This window comes from Suricata suricatta, chromosome 11, assembly GCF_006229205.1.
Source record: "Suricata suricatta isolate VVHF042 chromosome 11, meerkat_22Aug2017_6uvM2_HiC, whole genome shotgun sequence".
In the NCBI taxonomy this organism is placed as follows: domain Eukaryota; kingdom Metazoa; phylum Chordata; class Mammalia; order Carnivora; family Herpestidae; genus Suricata; species Suricata suricatta.
The window spans coordinates 11174878-11190698 of NC_043710.1; the positions used below are offsets into that span (position 1 = coordinate 11174878).

General features: G+C 44.4%; 1 protein-coding gene across 2 annotated transcripts; it reads right to left on the reverse strand.

Moving 5' to 3' along the window:
* Positions 1-2170: 2170 nt before the first annotated feature.
* Positions 2171-12012, reverse strand: FAM111A (family with sequence similarity 111 member A). Of its 2 annotated transcripts, XM_029956878.1 has the most exons (4): positions 11758-12012; positions 10861-10890; positions 8716-8867; positions 2171-5930 (listed from the first exon to the last, which is right to left on the reverse strand). In XM_029956878.1, the coding sequence occupies exons 3-4, from the start codon at positions 8791-8793 to the stop codon at positions 4203-4205; spliced, it is 1806 nt and encodes a 601-aa protein (XP_029812738.1). In that variant the 5' UTR covers positions 8794-8867; positions 10861-10890; positions 11758-12012; the 3' UTR covers positions 2171-4202. The 2 variants fall into 2 exon arrangements, with proteins under 2 accessions (XP_029812738.1, XP_029812739.1); XM_029956879.1 differs by lacking the exon at positions 10861-10890.
* Between the last annotated feature and the right edge of the window lie 3809 nt (positions 12013-15821).

Consider the following 15821-nt stretch of genomic DNA (forward strand, 5'->3'; position numbering starts at 1 on the left):
AAGGACAATCACTGTATGTTTCTAAATTTGTTTTTTAAGTATCTTGCAGTGGTGTGGGGCGATCAAATGAACTTTTAATGTTTTAGTCATTCCCAAAGCCAATTGCAGTGAGCACCCTGGACAGAGTCCAGGGTTGAGTGGATGCAGTGAAAAAACAGGAGAGACCTGGGGGCTGGCAAGCAAGTGACAGAGTGGGCGCCTGCTGATTAAGGAGGGAAGGAGAGATGAATCCAAAGAGGCACGGCTCTGAAATGGGCTGCAGCCTGGAGGGAAACGGATCAGCTTGGTGGTCTTCTTTCCCCTCATTCCTCCGGCCCCCAATTGTCCCATCCTGGGCTTTTCAGATATGCACATCTTCCTGTCCTTCTCCTTCTCCACCACCTCCTCCTCCTCCACTCCCCACCCCCAGGGTCTTCTTTCTGGTGTATGTTAAACCTCCCTCTCCTTTTCCTTATGTAGACCTCGGTCATTGGACCTCTGGTCCATTTTACATCCAGGATGGTCTCATCTAGCACTCAGGAGTTGGACATATCATTTCGGGAAACAGCTCAAGTCACTACAGCCTTTTTTGCTGTTATGTCACTTAAATACCAATATATTTCGTCCCATAAGCGTCCTGGTTCATATTTCTGTATGTTTCCGGTCTTCTCTCTCAAAGTTCAGAGCTCAAAAGTACTACGGGGGTAATTCAGTGGCATTATTCTGCTGACAGAATCCAGACTGATACTAAAAATATGTACCTGGGCCCCTGGGTGGCTCAGTTGGTTAAGCAGCCGACTTTGGCTCAGGTCATGATCTCATGGTTCGTGGGTTTGAGCCCTGCATCTGGCTCTGTCCTGATGGTTCAGAGCCTGGAGCCTGCTCCAGATTCTGTCTCCCTCTCTCTCTCTCTTTCTGACCCTCCCCCACTCATGCTTTCTTTCTCTCTCAAAAATAAACATTAAAAATTTTTTTTAAGTTAAAAAAATAAAAACTGATAACACAAAATGCTAGTGAGGATGTGAAGCGATGTGAGCTTTCATCACTGCTGGTGGGAAAGCCAGACAGTTCGGTCATGTTGGAAGACAGTTTGGCAGATGCTTACAGAGTTAAACATAATCTTACCATACAGTCCAGTAATCACACTCTGAGGTATTGACCTGACGGAATTAAGAACGTAATACTCACACAAACATTTGTACACAAATACTTTTAACAGCTTTATTCATATTCACCAAACAGTGAAGCAAAAGAGATCATTCAAAAGGTGAATGCATACACAAACTGTGGCATATGCACACAACAGAATATTACTCAGTGGCAAAAAATAAATGAGCTATCAAGCCACAAAAAGATGCAGAGAAACCTTACTGGAACATTTTTCAGTGAAAGAAGTCAAGCTGAAAGGCTACATACTATCTGATTCCACTTAAGTGACATTCTGGCAAAGGCAAAACTATAGACACAGTAAAAGGATCAGTGATCACCACCGGTTCAGGGGAGAGGCAGGGTCGAGCAGCACAGGGGACTCCTAGGCTGGTAAATCGACTCTGTACAATATCATGATGTTGGATGCATGACATGACGCACTTGTTAAGAACCCCAGAATTCACATGAAGAGTGAACCTTAATGTACGCAAATTTTAAAAGTCACTTAGGTTGAGAGGTGAAAGGAAAGAATGGAGACTTTGACAAGAGAAGCGGACCACACTACAAATGTACAAAACAGCTCACCGGAGGGCGTGGAGGAAAGGTGCTGACCCCAGTCACTCTGGGAGTGAGTCCATAAGACTAAACACACACTGTCCTCGTTTTTTTCCTATCCTGCTGCAGGTGAACAACTCTATGCATGAGAAGTGAATTAAGCAATTAAGTAAGTGAGTGGGTGATGGCGGGAGCCAAGTTTCTCACTGTTGGACTAGGACTTCATAGATGACCGAGGCAGGAGGCAAAAATGATCCATGTCGAAGTGGAGTTGGAGACATCAGTAAGAATGTTTGACTTATCGTACATACGACAGTTACATATAGACATGCTCGTAGAGGGGCACCTGGGTGGCTCAGTCAGTTAAGTGTCCGACTTTGGCTTACATCATGATCTCACCATTCATGAGTTCAAGCTCCACATCAAGTTCTGTGCTGACAGCTCAGAGCTTGGAGCCTGCTTCGGATTCTGTGTCTCCCTCTCTCTGTGTGCCCCTCCCCCACTCATGCTGTTTCTCCAAAAATAAATAAGCATTTAAAAAAAATTTTTTTAAAGAAATGCTTGCAGATAGGCAACAGTTCCCCCCTCTACCCCTACACGTCCAAAACCCCTAGGGGATGGACCAAACCCTATATGTACTATGTTTTTTCCTACACACACACACCTATAAAAAAGTTTAATTTATAAATTAGGCACAATAAGAGATCAACAATAACTCATAATAAAATAAACAATTATAACCAGGTACTGTAATAAAATCTATGTAAATGCCATCTATCCTTCAAAATATCATATTGGACTCTCCTTCTTATGATGCTGTGAGATGGTAAAATGCCTGTCTGATGAGATGGAGGGAGGCAGATGACAGAGGCTTTGTGATGCAACGTCAGGCTTCCACTGACCTTCCGGCGATAAGACAGAAGGAAGATCATCTGCTTCTAGACTGCAGTTGACCCCAGGTAACCGAAGCCCCAGAAAGTGAAACCAAGAATGAGCTAAGGAGGCTGGCTATACGAGTTAGTAGACACACACATAATTCTTTGCTTGTCTGTGGGGCGGGCATAAAGAGAAATAATACCCCACTAGCAAAATCATATACCTAGTGCCCAGATCTTGGTTTCTAATACTCTTCTCCACTAAAAGCAACCAAGGGCTCCTTGGAGAAATGGAGGATGATGGGACTGGGACAGGCAATATTAAGAGGAGCCTAGAGCACCTTGTAGGACCACAACATAAGAAAGTGCTTAGAAAAACCAGGAAAGAAACACAACACCCTCCTGGGAATATGGCAACGGAGGCACAAGAGCCAAATGAAAGTGCTCCCAGTGACCAACGTTGGAAAAATCTGAGAAACACAGTAATCTGGATTATAACTCAACACATACCTATGAGCCCACACTGGTATAAATAAAGGAGAGAAGAAGCAAATCTCTCAGGCAGGATCCATTATGTAGATAAGAGTTCCCTATCTACACTCCTCACTCCTTAGGTGTGGGCTGTGAATAAAAGTTCCTTCTAAAAAGTGCATTCTAGAAAGGAGGGGGAAGGAGTAAATTTATGGTAGAGAGACCTATAAGTACTACCTTGGCCAGGGCATCAAAGCCAACACCAAATCATAACTCAGGCGGATAATATGTACCCTTGATATGACATAGTGAAAAGGCACTGTGCCCCTCTGGTTTTACTCTCCAAACCTCACCACCCCAGTCTAATTACCAGACAGATTCCAATAGAAGGATATCCCACAAAATAAGTCACCAGTACATTTCCTAACTGTCAAGGTCACTGGTCAAAGCCTGAGAACCTGCAACAGCCATGAGGAAGGAGCCTTAGGAGACACAACAACTAATTGTAACGTGCATGTGATCCTAAAACAAAAAAGGTTATTAGGTAAAAACTATGGACATATGAATAAAATAGTATGATCTTTAAGACAGTCTCTTTGCCCTAATAGCCTATAATATAAAAAGAGTGGGTATTACCCTGTGAATTTCAGAACACATGTATCCTGAGCTTTAGTAATATGAGGAGTTTGGAAATTCTAAAAATTTTGTTTGAGATTATTTCCAACCAACCATTTAGTTCCTCAATTAAGCTTAACAGAAGCCTTAAATGATGCTACTGATGGACCCACACATTTTCTAAGCACTTATTTGCCTCTTCCAGATGCTGGGGATAATGAGATGAACACGAGTTAGATCCTGCCTTCAAGCAACTGAACTTATGGGAAGACAAAGAAATGGGGGAAAAAACGCCCCACAGGGTTACACTAGTATTAGTGTCCTAATCTTGTCACTGTTGACGTTGCTCAACTTTAAAATAGGCATAATAGCCCACTTGTAGGGCTATAGTCTTCACATGCTAAGAAGAGTGGCACATAGGAAGTGTTCTAAAACTAACTTTTTAAATCAAATTTACGATTTTGGAATTTAGGACATGATCGCCATTGCTTATGGAATAACCACCCCATATGGAACAATTCCCTTAAAGTGAGTAAAGAAGCTGAATTCTCACCACCCTCAATCCTCATCACTCACCATTTCTACATCTTGCGGACTCATACATACTTCTGTGTACCACTGTCCGTGTTTTTCCTTGATATCATGGAGGATGGACTCCAGAGTAGAGCCAAACTCAATGAGGTGAGATGATAACCCAAGTTCATTATTACAAGTGAAGCCAGCAGTATGCATGGCCACCAACGAACCTTCTGAATTAAGCACTGGGGAGCCAGAAGCCCCAAAGTAAAAAGAGGTGTCATAGGTAATCACATCAGGGTTGTGAGCTATTTTCTCGAAGGCTCTTTTACAGTACATATGGATGTATTTCATTCCATAATTGCAACCCTCTCCCTCTTCAACCTGAAGATGTTCCTCATATTTCTTTCCTCGCTGACCCTGAGAGATCACAGTACATTTATCACTAGACTTTTCTTCTCCATTCGGATGGCCAATGATATATATCAACCCATCAGATGGTGCAGAAGCAATTCTATTATAGAGTCCCAGAGGTACTCGCTGGCCATCTGCCTTCAGTTTCAGGACGGCATAATCAAGAGTTGCATCAGATACCTCAAACCACGGTTCAAAAGAAAAGCAGTTCTCTTCTTTCTGGAAGACGCTGTTATAACTAAATGTCACCCTTGCGCATTGACCAATTATGTCTGCCCACTTGCTTGGCTCTATTCCTTTTCCCATGAAGTCACTTATTACATGCCGACAGGTGAAAACGAACAAGTCTTTGAAAACAAAGCAGGTGGCATAACCCCCATTTCCATTTCGGTCCCAGGACAGGTGCCCCACGGAGGCACCGGCAAGAGAAAGAAAGTCGTGCACTCTGATTGGGGTGGAGTTTCTTGTCATTTTCCCAAACTTTACTTCAAGCAACTTAAAAAATGTTTTGATTTTTTTATTTTTCATTTCTTTCCTTAAGTTTTCTCTTATTTTTTCACTTTCTCTTTTCAAACGGGGGTACTGATCCACAATTTCCTCTCTCAGCACATTGGTGTTTCCTTCCGCTGACCCCGAGCTCTGAGCGGCTACTGCCCCTGAGCTCTTTCTCTTCTCAACCTCAACCTCAAAGACTGTGCCTTCCAGGTCATCCACGGTCTGTGAGCTTTCTAGAATGGAGTCCAGGTTTTTGATGAGCCTCCAATCCTCTTTCTCCAGAAAGGAGAGAAACCGGCCATCCTTGCACAGGGCGTCCTTGATGGTTTCTCCTTTGAAAGCATAGACGCAGAGTTTGGACCCTTCTTTGTGAAAATGTCTGCATTTGACGATCCTTTTCTTTCTCTTTCCGACTGCGTGAATATAAAATTTGACACAGTCGGCGGATGGCTTTTCGTGTCGGCCAGACACCTGATTCTCATCTTTCTGCTTACTTCTACTCTGGACAAAAGTGATTTGCACATGGCAGCCCTCAGAGAAGCAGCTGAGGGGCATTCCAAGATTTATGTACCCTTCAATTCCTTCTCTGAAAACTGCCACCACCTCTTTGCCCTGCTGAGTTTCTATCTCCTTCTTGACATCCTTGAGGGTGTTAAGTGCCACGTAGAAGCTCTCCTCTGCGCGATGTGTGAGCTTGTGCTTCCTGGGGTTTACACCCAAGGTAATGTAAATTGTCTTCTTGGGGGGCCCAGTCTGGTCTTTGGGCCCTTGAGCCTGGGTGTTAGTTACATCTTTTGGACCTTTTACACAGCCTCTCTTCAACGGAGGAATATTCGAATTATTCTTTTGTTCTTTATTGACCTAAAAATAAGTGTGAAATGCTTTAAAACTCTGATTACAACCTTAGACAAGGAGAGTTGATCAAATAGCAGAAATCCAATGAAAAAATAAGAGCGCTTGATTTCTGTATCTAAACGATACATCTCCCCCCAAGTTCAATGCATCGGGACACAGAGGTCAACAGACACAAGTTCACATGGCGGCAATGCCACTTGCTGGAAACGGGAATGACAATGGCAGGACTGTTGTCATGATTCAGTGTAATGTCATTTGTGACAGTACCGGCACAGTGACCAGCACATTCATGCGTCAACTTTTATTTTCCTTTTGTGATGCTGCTAATATTCGGGACCAAACAAAAGAAAAAAGGAACATGAGGTAATATAAATTTACTCTGGGCATAACATACAAACTCTCAAGGAGCATCTGTTCAGCCCAGTCCTGTAAGAAACATCCTTGCCACACACCCCACTGGGAAACCGTAATGGATTTCCAACGATTCCCAAGACTCTTGGGCAGAGAGACAGAGAGAGACATTTTCAAACAGGGAACAATGGGGCGCATGGGTGGCTCAATTGGTTAAGTGTCTAACTCTTTTTTTTTTAATGTTTTTTTATTTATTTTTGAGAGACAGAGAGAGACAGCGTGAGCAGGGGAGGGACAGAGAGAGAAGGAGATACAGAATCTGAAGCAGGCTCCAGGCTCTGAGCTGTCAGCACAGAGCCCAACGCGGGGCTCGAACCCACGAACCGTGAGATCATGACCAGAGCTGAAGCCAGACACTTAACCAACTGAGCCACCCAGGCGCCCCAAGTGTCCAACTCTTGATCTCAGCTCAGGACTTGATCTCATGGTTGTGAGGTCGAGCCATACATTGGTGTGGAGCCTTTAAAATGTTTTTAAATTAAAAAAAGGAAGGGCGCCTGGGTGGCTCAGTTGGTTAAGTGTCCACCTTTGGCTCAGGTCACGATCTTACAGTTTGTGAGTTTGAATCCTGCATCAGGCTCTCTGCTGTCACCACAGAGCCTGCTTCAGATCCTCTGTCCCCCTCTCTCTGCCCCTCTCCAGCTCGTACTCTCCCTCTCTTATAAACAAACATCTAAAAAAATTAATATATATGGGGCACCTGGGTGGCTCAGTCAGTCAGTTAAGCATCCGGCTTTGGTTCAGGTCATGATCTCATGGTTCATGGGTTTGAGCCCCACATCAGGCTCTGTGCTGACCGCTAGCTCAGAGCCTGGAGCCTGTCTTCAGATCCTGTGATTCCTTCTCTCTCTGACCCTCCCTTGCTCATGCTCTCTCTCTCTCACACACACAAATAAATAAAAACATTAAAAAAATTAAAAAATTAATATATAAAATAAAAAATGTAAAAAAAAAAGGGAACAGGGTAGTATGCCACTATTAGCTTGCTCTGTCATGAGGTAAGACAAACAGCAGCAGAAGTAGGCTTGTATTGGCTTCCCTGGATATTTGGATATTCTAGCTACAACCAGGATAAAAGAAAACAAATGAAAGCTTTTATGTTGCATACCCAAATTCTCAAAATTCTCAGCTTTCTTCTTGATAAATTCAAGGAGCATTTCAGATTCACAAAAGAATAGTAGTTTGATATGATCACAGAGCCCTGTTATTAGAAGAAGCCCTGACTTAATGTCACTAAACGTAAGTCTATGTCTTTACTCCTCTCTGTCTCAAGCAAGAAGTCATTCTCTCTCCCCACAAATTGTAGATAATAAAATCCTCCCTCCTTCCCTAACAAGGTTATGATAAGCATTATTATTTTTTACTTTTTTTTGGAGATTGAGACCACATGAGCAAGGGAGAGAGAGAGAGAATATCAAGCAGGCTCCAAGGCAATAACGAAGCTTGACGCAGGGCTTGAACACATGACTGTGCGATTGTGACCTAAGCTGAAATCAAGAGGGGGATGCGCAACCGACTGAGCCACCCAGGTGCCTGGAGGATTATTATTTTAAAATTTGTTTCATAAAGTAGAAAGCACAATATAAATGTAGTGATTGTTGTGATCAAATGCATGAGCCATATTTGGGATAGCATATAGTTCCACGCTATGAAATGGTGTTAATGTTTTTAGTCCACAGTTGACTGTAATACGTGATACTTTTGTTCTTGTTCAGGAAGCCTGATGACAGCTTTTAACCGAAGGCTGGTTTGATATGGCCAAGATTTATATTAAAACTGGGGTGCCTGGGTGGCTTAATAGGTTAAGGATCTGACTCTTGATTTGGGCTCAAGTCAAATGTCTGACTCTTAATTTGGGCTCAGGTCATAATCTTAAGGTTCGTGAATTTGAGCCCCACATTGGGCTCCATGCTGATGGTGCAGAGCCTGCTTGGGATTTTCTCTCTCTTTCTCTCTCCCCCCGCCTCGCCCCACCTCCACTCACTCTCTCTCAAAATAAACAAATAGGTTTTTAAAAACTATAAACATTATATTAAAAGTAAAGAATAGAACAAAATGGATGAGAAGGATATTTTTAAAAATTTTTTTAGTGTTTATTCATTTTTGAGAGTGTGTGAGCAGGAGAGATAAAAGGAGACACAGAATCTGAAGCAGGTGCCAGCATCTGAACTATCAGCCAGATGTGGGGCTTGAACCCTTGAACTGTGAGATCATGACCTGAGCTGAAGTCGCACATTTAACCAACTGAGGCACCCAGGCACCCCTAGAAAGATTTTAACTTAATATCCTCAATCTACCATGAGGTAATTTCTTGGAAGAAAGAACTATGGCACCCAGTGTCTCATATTGTATATTCCATAAATAGTATTTACAAACATACCTGAGAAAAATAGTGATCAATTTTCATATAATTCTCTTTATCAAATGCGATCTGGGATCTGCGCTTTCTAGGGTTCATGATGGCTTGAAGATGAATAGACAGTTCAGGCAGAACACTAGTTTCACAACGGTTCAAGAGTCGTATCTTCAGAGCTGTGTTCATCGTACAGAGAATAATGTTAATGGGGACCCCACATCCCGCGCTCCCCCCTTGGGCCCTAGCACCCTCTCTTCAGACCCTTTACCAACAACTACAATCACCTCAACAATAAAAGGTCCCTTTTACAGAGCACTGCACGTTAGCTACCACACCAAATACTTACTGCCAGTCCCCCCAGATACCATGCAAACCAAGAGTATTTGCTTTTTGCAGATGAGGAAAGTATAACTCAGATCAGGCAGATGACGTTCAAGGCCAAGCTATGTAGCGGAGATGGAACTCTAACATGGGTATGAAAGTGCCCCACGGAAGTGTAGTTCCACAGTTTGAGAATTGAGAAGTGTGTTTTAGTTCCACTGATGTCAAAATCTGGCCCCCATCTCCCATTTAAGGTGGGGGAGGCACACAAATGGTGTAATTCCGGGGGAATGGATGGGAAAAGAACCATAAAGACAAAATAATCTTGGGCTGAGAGTCTGGCTGCGAAGATAGTCGGGAAGTTTCATTGCTGCTTGTTTGTCATTTTGTTTGTTTGTTTAAAGGAGTCTTTTCCCTTCTATCTTTCCTCTCACGACCCCGCAGAAGAGAATGAACAGCGTAGATAAGACAGCATGATCTTCACTAGTAATAAGTAGGCCAAAAGCCACGGAGGGCAGCACCGCAACATGCACCAGGAGGCCCAGCACGTGCTGAGCTCTCTACACAGACTCATTTATAAGGTCCAGTGACTGCATGGATTCTGCACATGATATGCTAAGCCCTCTCCTAAGAGCTCTCTATAATGATCTCATTCAATTCTCCCAACTCTGTGAGACAGGCATTATTAGTTTTATTTTGAGAATAAAAAACTTGAGCATCCAGAGAGACTAAACTCTTTGCTCAAGGTTACAAAGCTCCGGAAGGTATACTTTTGATTACAAACATTTCAAATAGGAACAGCAACCACAAAAAGAGAATAGTCTAATGAATCTTCATATGTCTATCACATAGTCAGTGATTGCTCATTTTTTGCCAAATTCGCATCATCTTTTTATTTTCCTAGATTATTTTACACTTAGATACATCATGACATTTTATTCCCAATTATCTTTTTCCAGCTCTACATATCAAGAAAGTTTTCTTGTATAATTACAATATTAATTTGTTTAGACCAACATCCAACTGAGACACACAAGTTGTCTTTAAATATGTCTCTTGGAGTGCCTGGCCGGCTCAGTCGGAAGAGTGTGCAACTCGATCTTGGGGTTGTAAGTTCGAGCCCCACGTTGGGTATAGATGTTACTTAAAAATAAAAACTTAAAAGAGGTGCCTGGATGGCTCAGTCGGTTAGTTAAGCGTCTGACTTCTGGTCAGGTCATGATTTCACAGTTCAGTTTGTGAGTTCCAGTCCTGCGTAGGACTCTGTGCTGACAGTTCAGAGCCTGGAGCTTGCTTGGGATTCTGTGTCTCCATCTCTCTCTGCCCCTTCCCTGCTTGTGTTCTGCCTCTCTCCCTCTCTCTCTCAAAAATAATTAAGCATGAAAAAGTTAAACAAAACTTTAAAAATTATGATGTCTCTTAAGTCTCTGTGGCTATTCTCTTAACCATTTTGCTGTGGAGTAGGAGCCGGGGCTGCATTTTTTACTGGTAATGAACTACCCAGGAAACTGCAGAGTCTCTGAGCCTAATTTTCCCGTTTGTAATATGAGCCCACGATTCTAAATGAGGAAAAGAATATGAAGTTGCTGCATCAACGTTAGTTTTTATAAGACCACTTGGATTCAAATATGTGGTTACCATTTACTAGCTGCATGACCTTGGCATATTAACTAACCATTGTCTATCTCATTGGCCACATCTCTAAGACGAGAGGGGTGACTGCATCTGCCTCCCTGCTTGTGGAGATTAAAAAAAATACAATTCACATAAAGCCTTTAGAACAGGGTCTGGTACATAACAGGCTGCCCGCCCAGTAAATATCACTATTTTCAGTATCAATATACTTACCACAGGGATACTTTTGAAACTGCAGAGAACCTGGAGAAACAGCAATAGATACATATCATTGAGCAGTGGGGCTATTTTGTAAGATCGCTGAAGGCAAGAACTTACTGCCCAACAGTTAAGAGAATCTGGGGGTTCAGTGTCTGCTGAGGACGACTCCACCTTGCAGACTTTGAGAGAGGACTCAGGTGATTTAGGAGTGATTATTACATATGGACTCCTCCCCCCCACCCCCCAAAGAATATAAAGTGGACAGAAAGAAATGTGACTTTTGAACTAAACTGGGATGAACTGAAGCATTCACGGTGGGAAGGGGCAAGAGGTTAAGAAAACACCCCAATGTTCACCTCCCGCCCCCAGCATCATTTCTAGCATCTGGCTTGAACCATATCTTAGCAAATGTGAAGTGGCCTTCCTCCAGCCGGGTCTGAGAGTTGGAGAAGGCTCTGCTGACCTCTATGACCTTACTGTCCTACAGTAAGGACATAAAGAAAGAGGGGTCCATCTCCTACCCACCCAGAAGCTCTCCCTTGGTTCTCGCCCCCGCACCCTTCTCCCTCTTTCCTTTCACTTCCCTCTCTTCCCCTCCACCTTTCTCCTCCCCGCCCCTTCTTCTAGATCTCCTTCGCCTCCTCCTCCTCTCTCCCCCTTTCCCCTCCCCCGGAGCGAGTGCCCAGAGCTGAGCCAGACTAGGAGGGCACCGGTCTCGGCGGACCCTAGGCCACCCCACCCCCACCCCCGCGGTGTGACCGGCAGCTGCCGCGGAAATTCAAGCTTCCCCCGGTCCCCGGCTGGGCCGCGCTGCCCGGCCCGGCCCCGCAGGCGCGCGCTCCCGCTCCCCTCCCCGCTCCGCCCGCACTCGGTACTCGAATCCAGAGCCCGCGCGCGGTCGGTGCTTACCGGAGGGAACCAAGACCTGCAGCTGGAAGTCAGCCTGCGAGGGATGTCAGGGATAGCTCGGCGGGCTCCACCGGCCGGAGACTGGGCTGAGCTTCTAGAACTTCTCCCGCCTTTTGCGACCCACTGCTCCGCCCACTGCTGGGTTCCTTCCTCTTTTAGAGCCGCCTGGCTTCTAACAGCCTCTGCCTGGGCATGCACCCACCTCCCACCGTCCTCGCTGGGTCTTCGCTTCTTTGGAAACTGGGCTGAAGCTTCTAGAACTTCTCCCGCCTTTTGGGCTGTGCTTCTAGAACTTCTCCCGCCTTTTGCGACCCACTGCTCCGCCCACTGCTGGGTTCCTTCCTCTTTCATAGCCACCCGGCTTCTAACAGCCTCTGCCTGGGCCTGCACCCACCTCTCGCCACCATCCTCTCTGGGTCTTTGCTTCTTTGGGTACCCCAGCAGCTGTCCTGGCTGTTGGGGGCAGGGATCCTCCAGAATAAACCATTAGAAAGCTGTTTGTCTCAATCCCTTCAGCCTAAAAACAAAACTTTCCCAATGTCTTTATTCCCATTGCCAGTTTGAAAAACAGACTTAGGGGCGTCAACGCCTATTCTCTTCCCTTCAATTTTCACTAAGCGTAGACCTTCCAAAGTTTTGGCCGGGTCATCACAAAAATTCCTTCGGAGGTGTCTTCACTCCCAGGGGCAAAATAAACTCAGCTCTTGGGGGGCTTCAACAAAAAACAAGCTGAGGGCAAACCTCATGCAAGATTCACTGTCCTCACCTTTGAGAGCACCGGAGAGAAAGTTCAAGGGACCTCAGAGGACCACACCGATCTGGAGTGGGCGGCAGCAGAAACTGACTACCTGTTGCTGGGCCCTCCAAGGATGTCAAATGCTGGCTCCCAGAAATCTCAACAGAACTACCTGTTGATAAGACTAGGCTAAGCTTAATGCTTCTCGAGGTTTGGGGAAGAAATAACTTCACAGAACTTTGGTAGCATCTCAGAAAGAGGAGAGCAAGGTTGGGCTATCTATTGAGATTTTGATGTCTGGTTTAAATCAGGTCTTTAATGTAGAGATTGGTTAGGACAGAGTAATCACTAGGTGAAAGTTTAGAATTGATGGATAACAAGGCAAGGATTTTCAAGGTTTCAGATGCAAACTGTACTTTGATTGCAATTGAAGAGTTCTTGGGTCTTTGAGGAAGTTCCTGGAATAAATAGAGATATTTGCAACTCTCATGTCCCTGGGAAAAATTTTGCTGGGATAGTAAATTTATGTTGATGAAAACAGTAGATAAGTCATATTAATGTAGTTATGCTACGTGAATGTAGATGGCTTCAGTGCTCCTAATGATGAACATGCTGGAGAACATAATCACCATGTGTCACTTATTTTATCCTGGAAAGAAGCTCACCCAGGAAAACACATTTGACATGGTTTGTTACACACAGAATTCAGACTCACCTTGAGGCTGAAGTTCTTAGGAAACATTTTCATAAAGTTAATGTTGGGTCTTCTAAGACACACCAGTTTTTAAAATTAGAACATGCTTTCCCCTTGGGCACTGTAGAAGAAATACACATCCTTTTATTTTACTCTCTCTCTCTCTTTTAAGTTTCCAGGGACAGACCTCAGTCTTTTGAGGATAAGACAGTATCCAGGTCTATGGGTTTTTTCTGCCCCATCTCCCCCAGCCTTAAGTTTTTCTGCATCGGGTCCCTGTCAGTGAATTTTCTTGAAACTCTAAGTCAGCTCAATGACCAAAGGGATGACTCACCGAATAGAAGAGTTCGTCCCAAATTCCGCAGTCACTCACAGGAACTCGCGACTTTGGGGTGATCTTTGTCTCCCGCCAGGAATTCCGCCTTCTGGGCAAATGGTCTCTGGGCAAGAGGTCTCTGCGCTTCTGGCGAATGAACGGAGAGGTCCTGAGTCCCTTTGCTCTCATTGGACAGCAGCTCTCCTACTGAGGAAGCCGATTGGCGCCCAGTGGAGGGCGCGAAGGAGTGTGAACAACGTGCGCGGCCAATGAGCGTCCAGGGCCCGGCGTGGTCTGCAGCGCGGGAGTCTGCGCACCCTCCCACCCTAAGCGTTCCTAGCCGCGGTGAGCGCGCTGGACTTGCCGCAGTACGAGGCTCGCTGCCGCCACTGGCGGCTTCATCTCCCGCTTTCCCGCGCCCAGAATCCGTGAAACAGTCCTGGGGGCGGGCAATGGGCTTAAGAGGGCGCGGGGCGGGAGGCGGGGCACTGAGGCGGCTCCAGGCCTGCGCGGGGACCCCGCGGAGGAAGTGGGTGGGTGGAAACTCGGCTTCTGGATGCCCAGCTGTCCCCTCCTGCGGATCCTGTTGAAGGTGGAGGCCCAGGCACTGGCCAGGGGTCTGCAGCTTGTCACAACGCCAGCGCACTGGAGGCGCTGCGGATGGGTGGAGAGGCGGGGGACTCCGGCGACTCTGGCACCCCCTGCGGATGGGACAGGTGCCAGGACGGTGACAGGAAGATGCCGCGAATGGAGATGGAGTGAACGACTTTGTCATAAACCCATTCTCCAAACGTCCGTCCATAAATGCAGGAGTTTACAATCCTGATGAGGAAAAACCGCATGGACTCCGAGAATATGAATCCAAGAGCCAACACTTCAGTAGGGCAGGGCTTGTAGACAGCCTGCTGCTGTTGAAGGATCTGCGTCAAGAGCAGATGTGCACGCATTCCGTGCTGCATTTGAAAAGGAACCACGGTTACACCCGTGACTTTTCTGCAATTGGCAGAGGGATATATGATGCGTCCAGAGGGATAGGGTTGAAAAGTGTGTTGCTAACTACAATATATGTGATTATTTTGGGGAACTGGATTTAATGTGCATACAAGACACCCAGCGTAGCTCAGTTACTGCTTCCTCTTCTCTGGGTTCTCTGAGGTTTGGATAGGGTAACTTTTTAAAAAGCATAAAACAATCAGGAAACCCAGATTGTATGAAAGTTTCACCACTAAATATCTTCTCCGAATCCTGAGAGTAGCGCATGCAGTGATCACCAAAGAATTAACTTTGGCTGATCCTTTTTGCCCCCCTTCATTGAAGATGCCGAAGAAGTAAAAATTTCAGTGACAATCAAGAGGTGGTAAAAATACTGAGGTTGAAATTGCCCAACCGGATCTATCCGGTTTTGGAGAGCTACCCTGGTGACTTCCCAACAGCAACCTCCTGGTCCATTATTCTAGCTGACTTGTTAGCATTTGATAAACTTTGAGATACTGTTTGGAAACTAAGAAAGGGATCTGAACTATGAAGAAGAGTGACGTTGTCCTTGTTTGGCATTGTTGAAGCCACTGTATGTGCAGATACTATTGAGTACGAAAACCCATAAGGACAGAAGAAATCTAGACAGTTCACTGAGAATGTATTTATGTAGATGTAAATCATTTTGTGTCTTTTTCTCTTTTCTTCCTTGCTTCCATTTTTTTTTTTTTTGCCTTTTGTACATATCAGTGTTTAAACAATGCAGTAACTTAGTAGACAATAGGCTTAACAGCACTTTCTAAAACATGGACGTTAAGAATTTAACATTTTGTTACTATGAAATATTAGTGCACAAGCAGATAATGAGAAGTTAAAATGTAAAATATGTTCCTATTTAGGTAATATCTGTGCAACCGTACCATAGATATCCATCACTTTTTCTTAAACATTTCTATAATTTTGTATAGTTTTAACAATCTTTATTTTTAAAACATTTCTGGCTTGGGAAGTTATGTTTTGACTTCTTGGGGAAAGGGCGTAAAATAACAAACATTTCCTAAACCTTAAATATATTTGCAATAAAATATATTTTGCCTTAAGGTAATAGGCAAATAAACTTTTTTTGGATGAAAGATTACTATTACATTTTCCCCTTCATAATCTTACATCTTTAGGTTACTGTTTTTTTCTTCCAATTTCAGAAAAATAATAAAGTTGGAATTTCACAATTACAAAATAGAGCCAGTGAGCACTAAACCAAATAAAATTCACACTGTAAAGACTAGAAACCAAAAACAGTTTTAAAAAGCTATTTGACCATTAAACTTATTTATGAAAGCTTC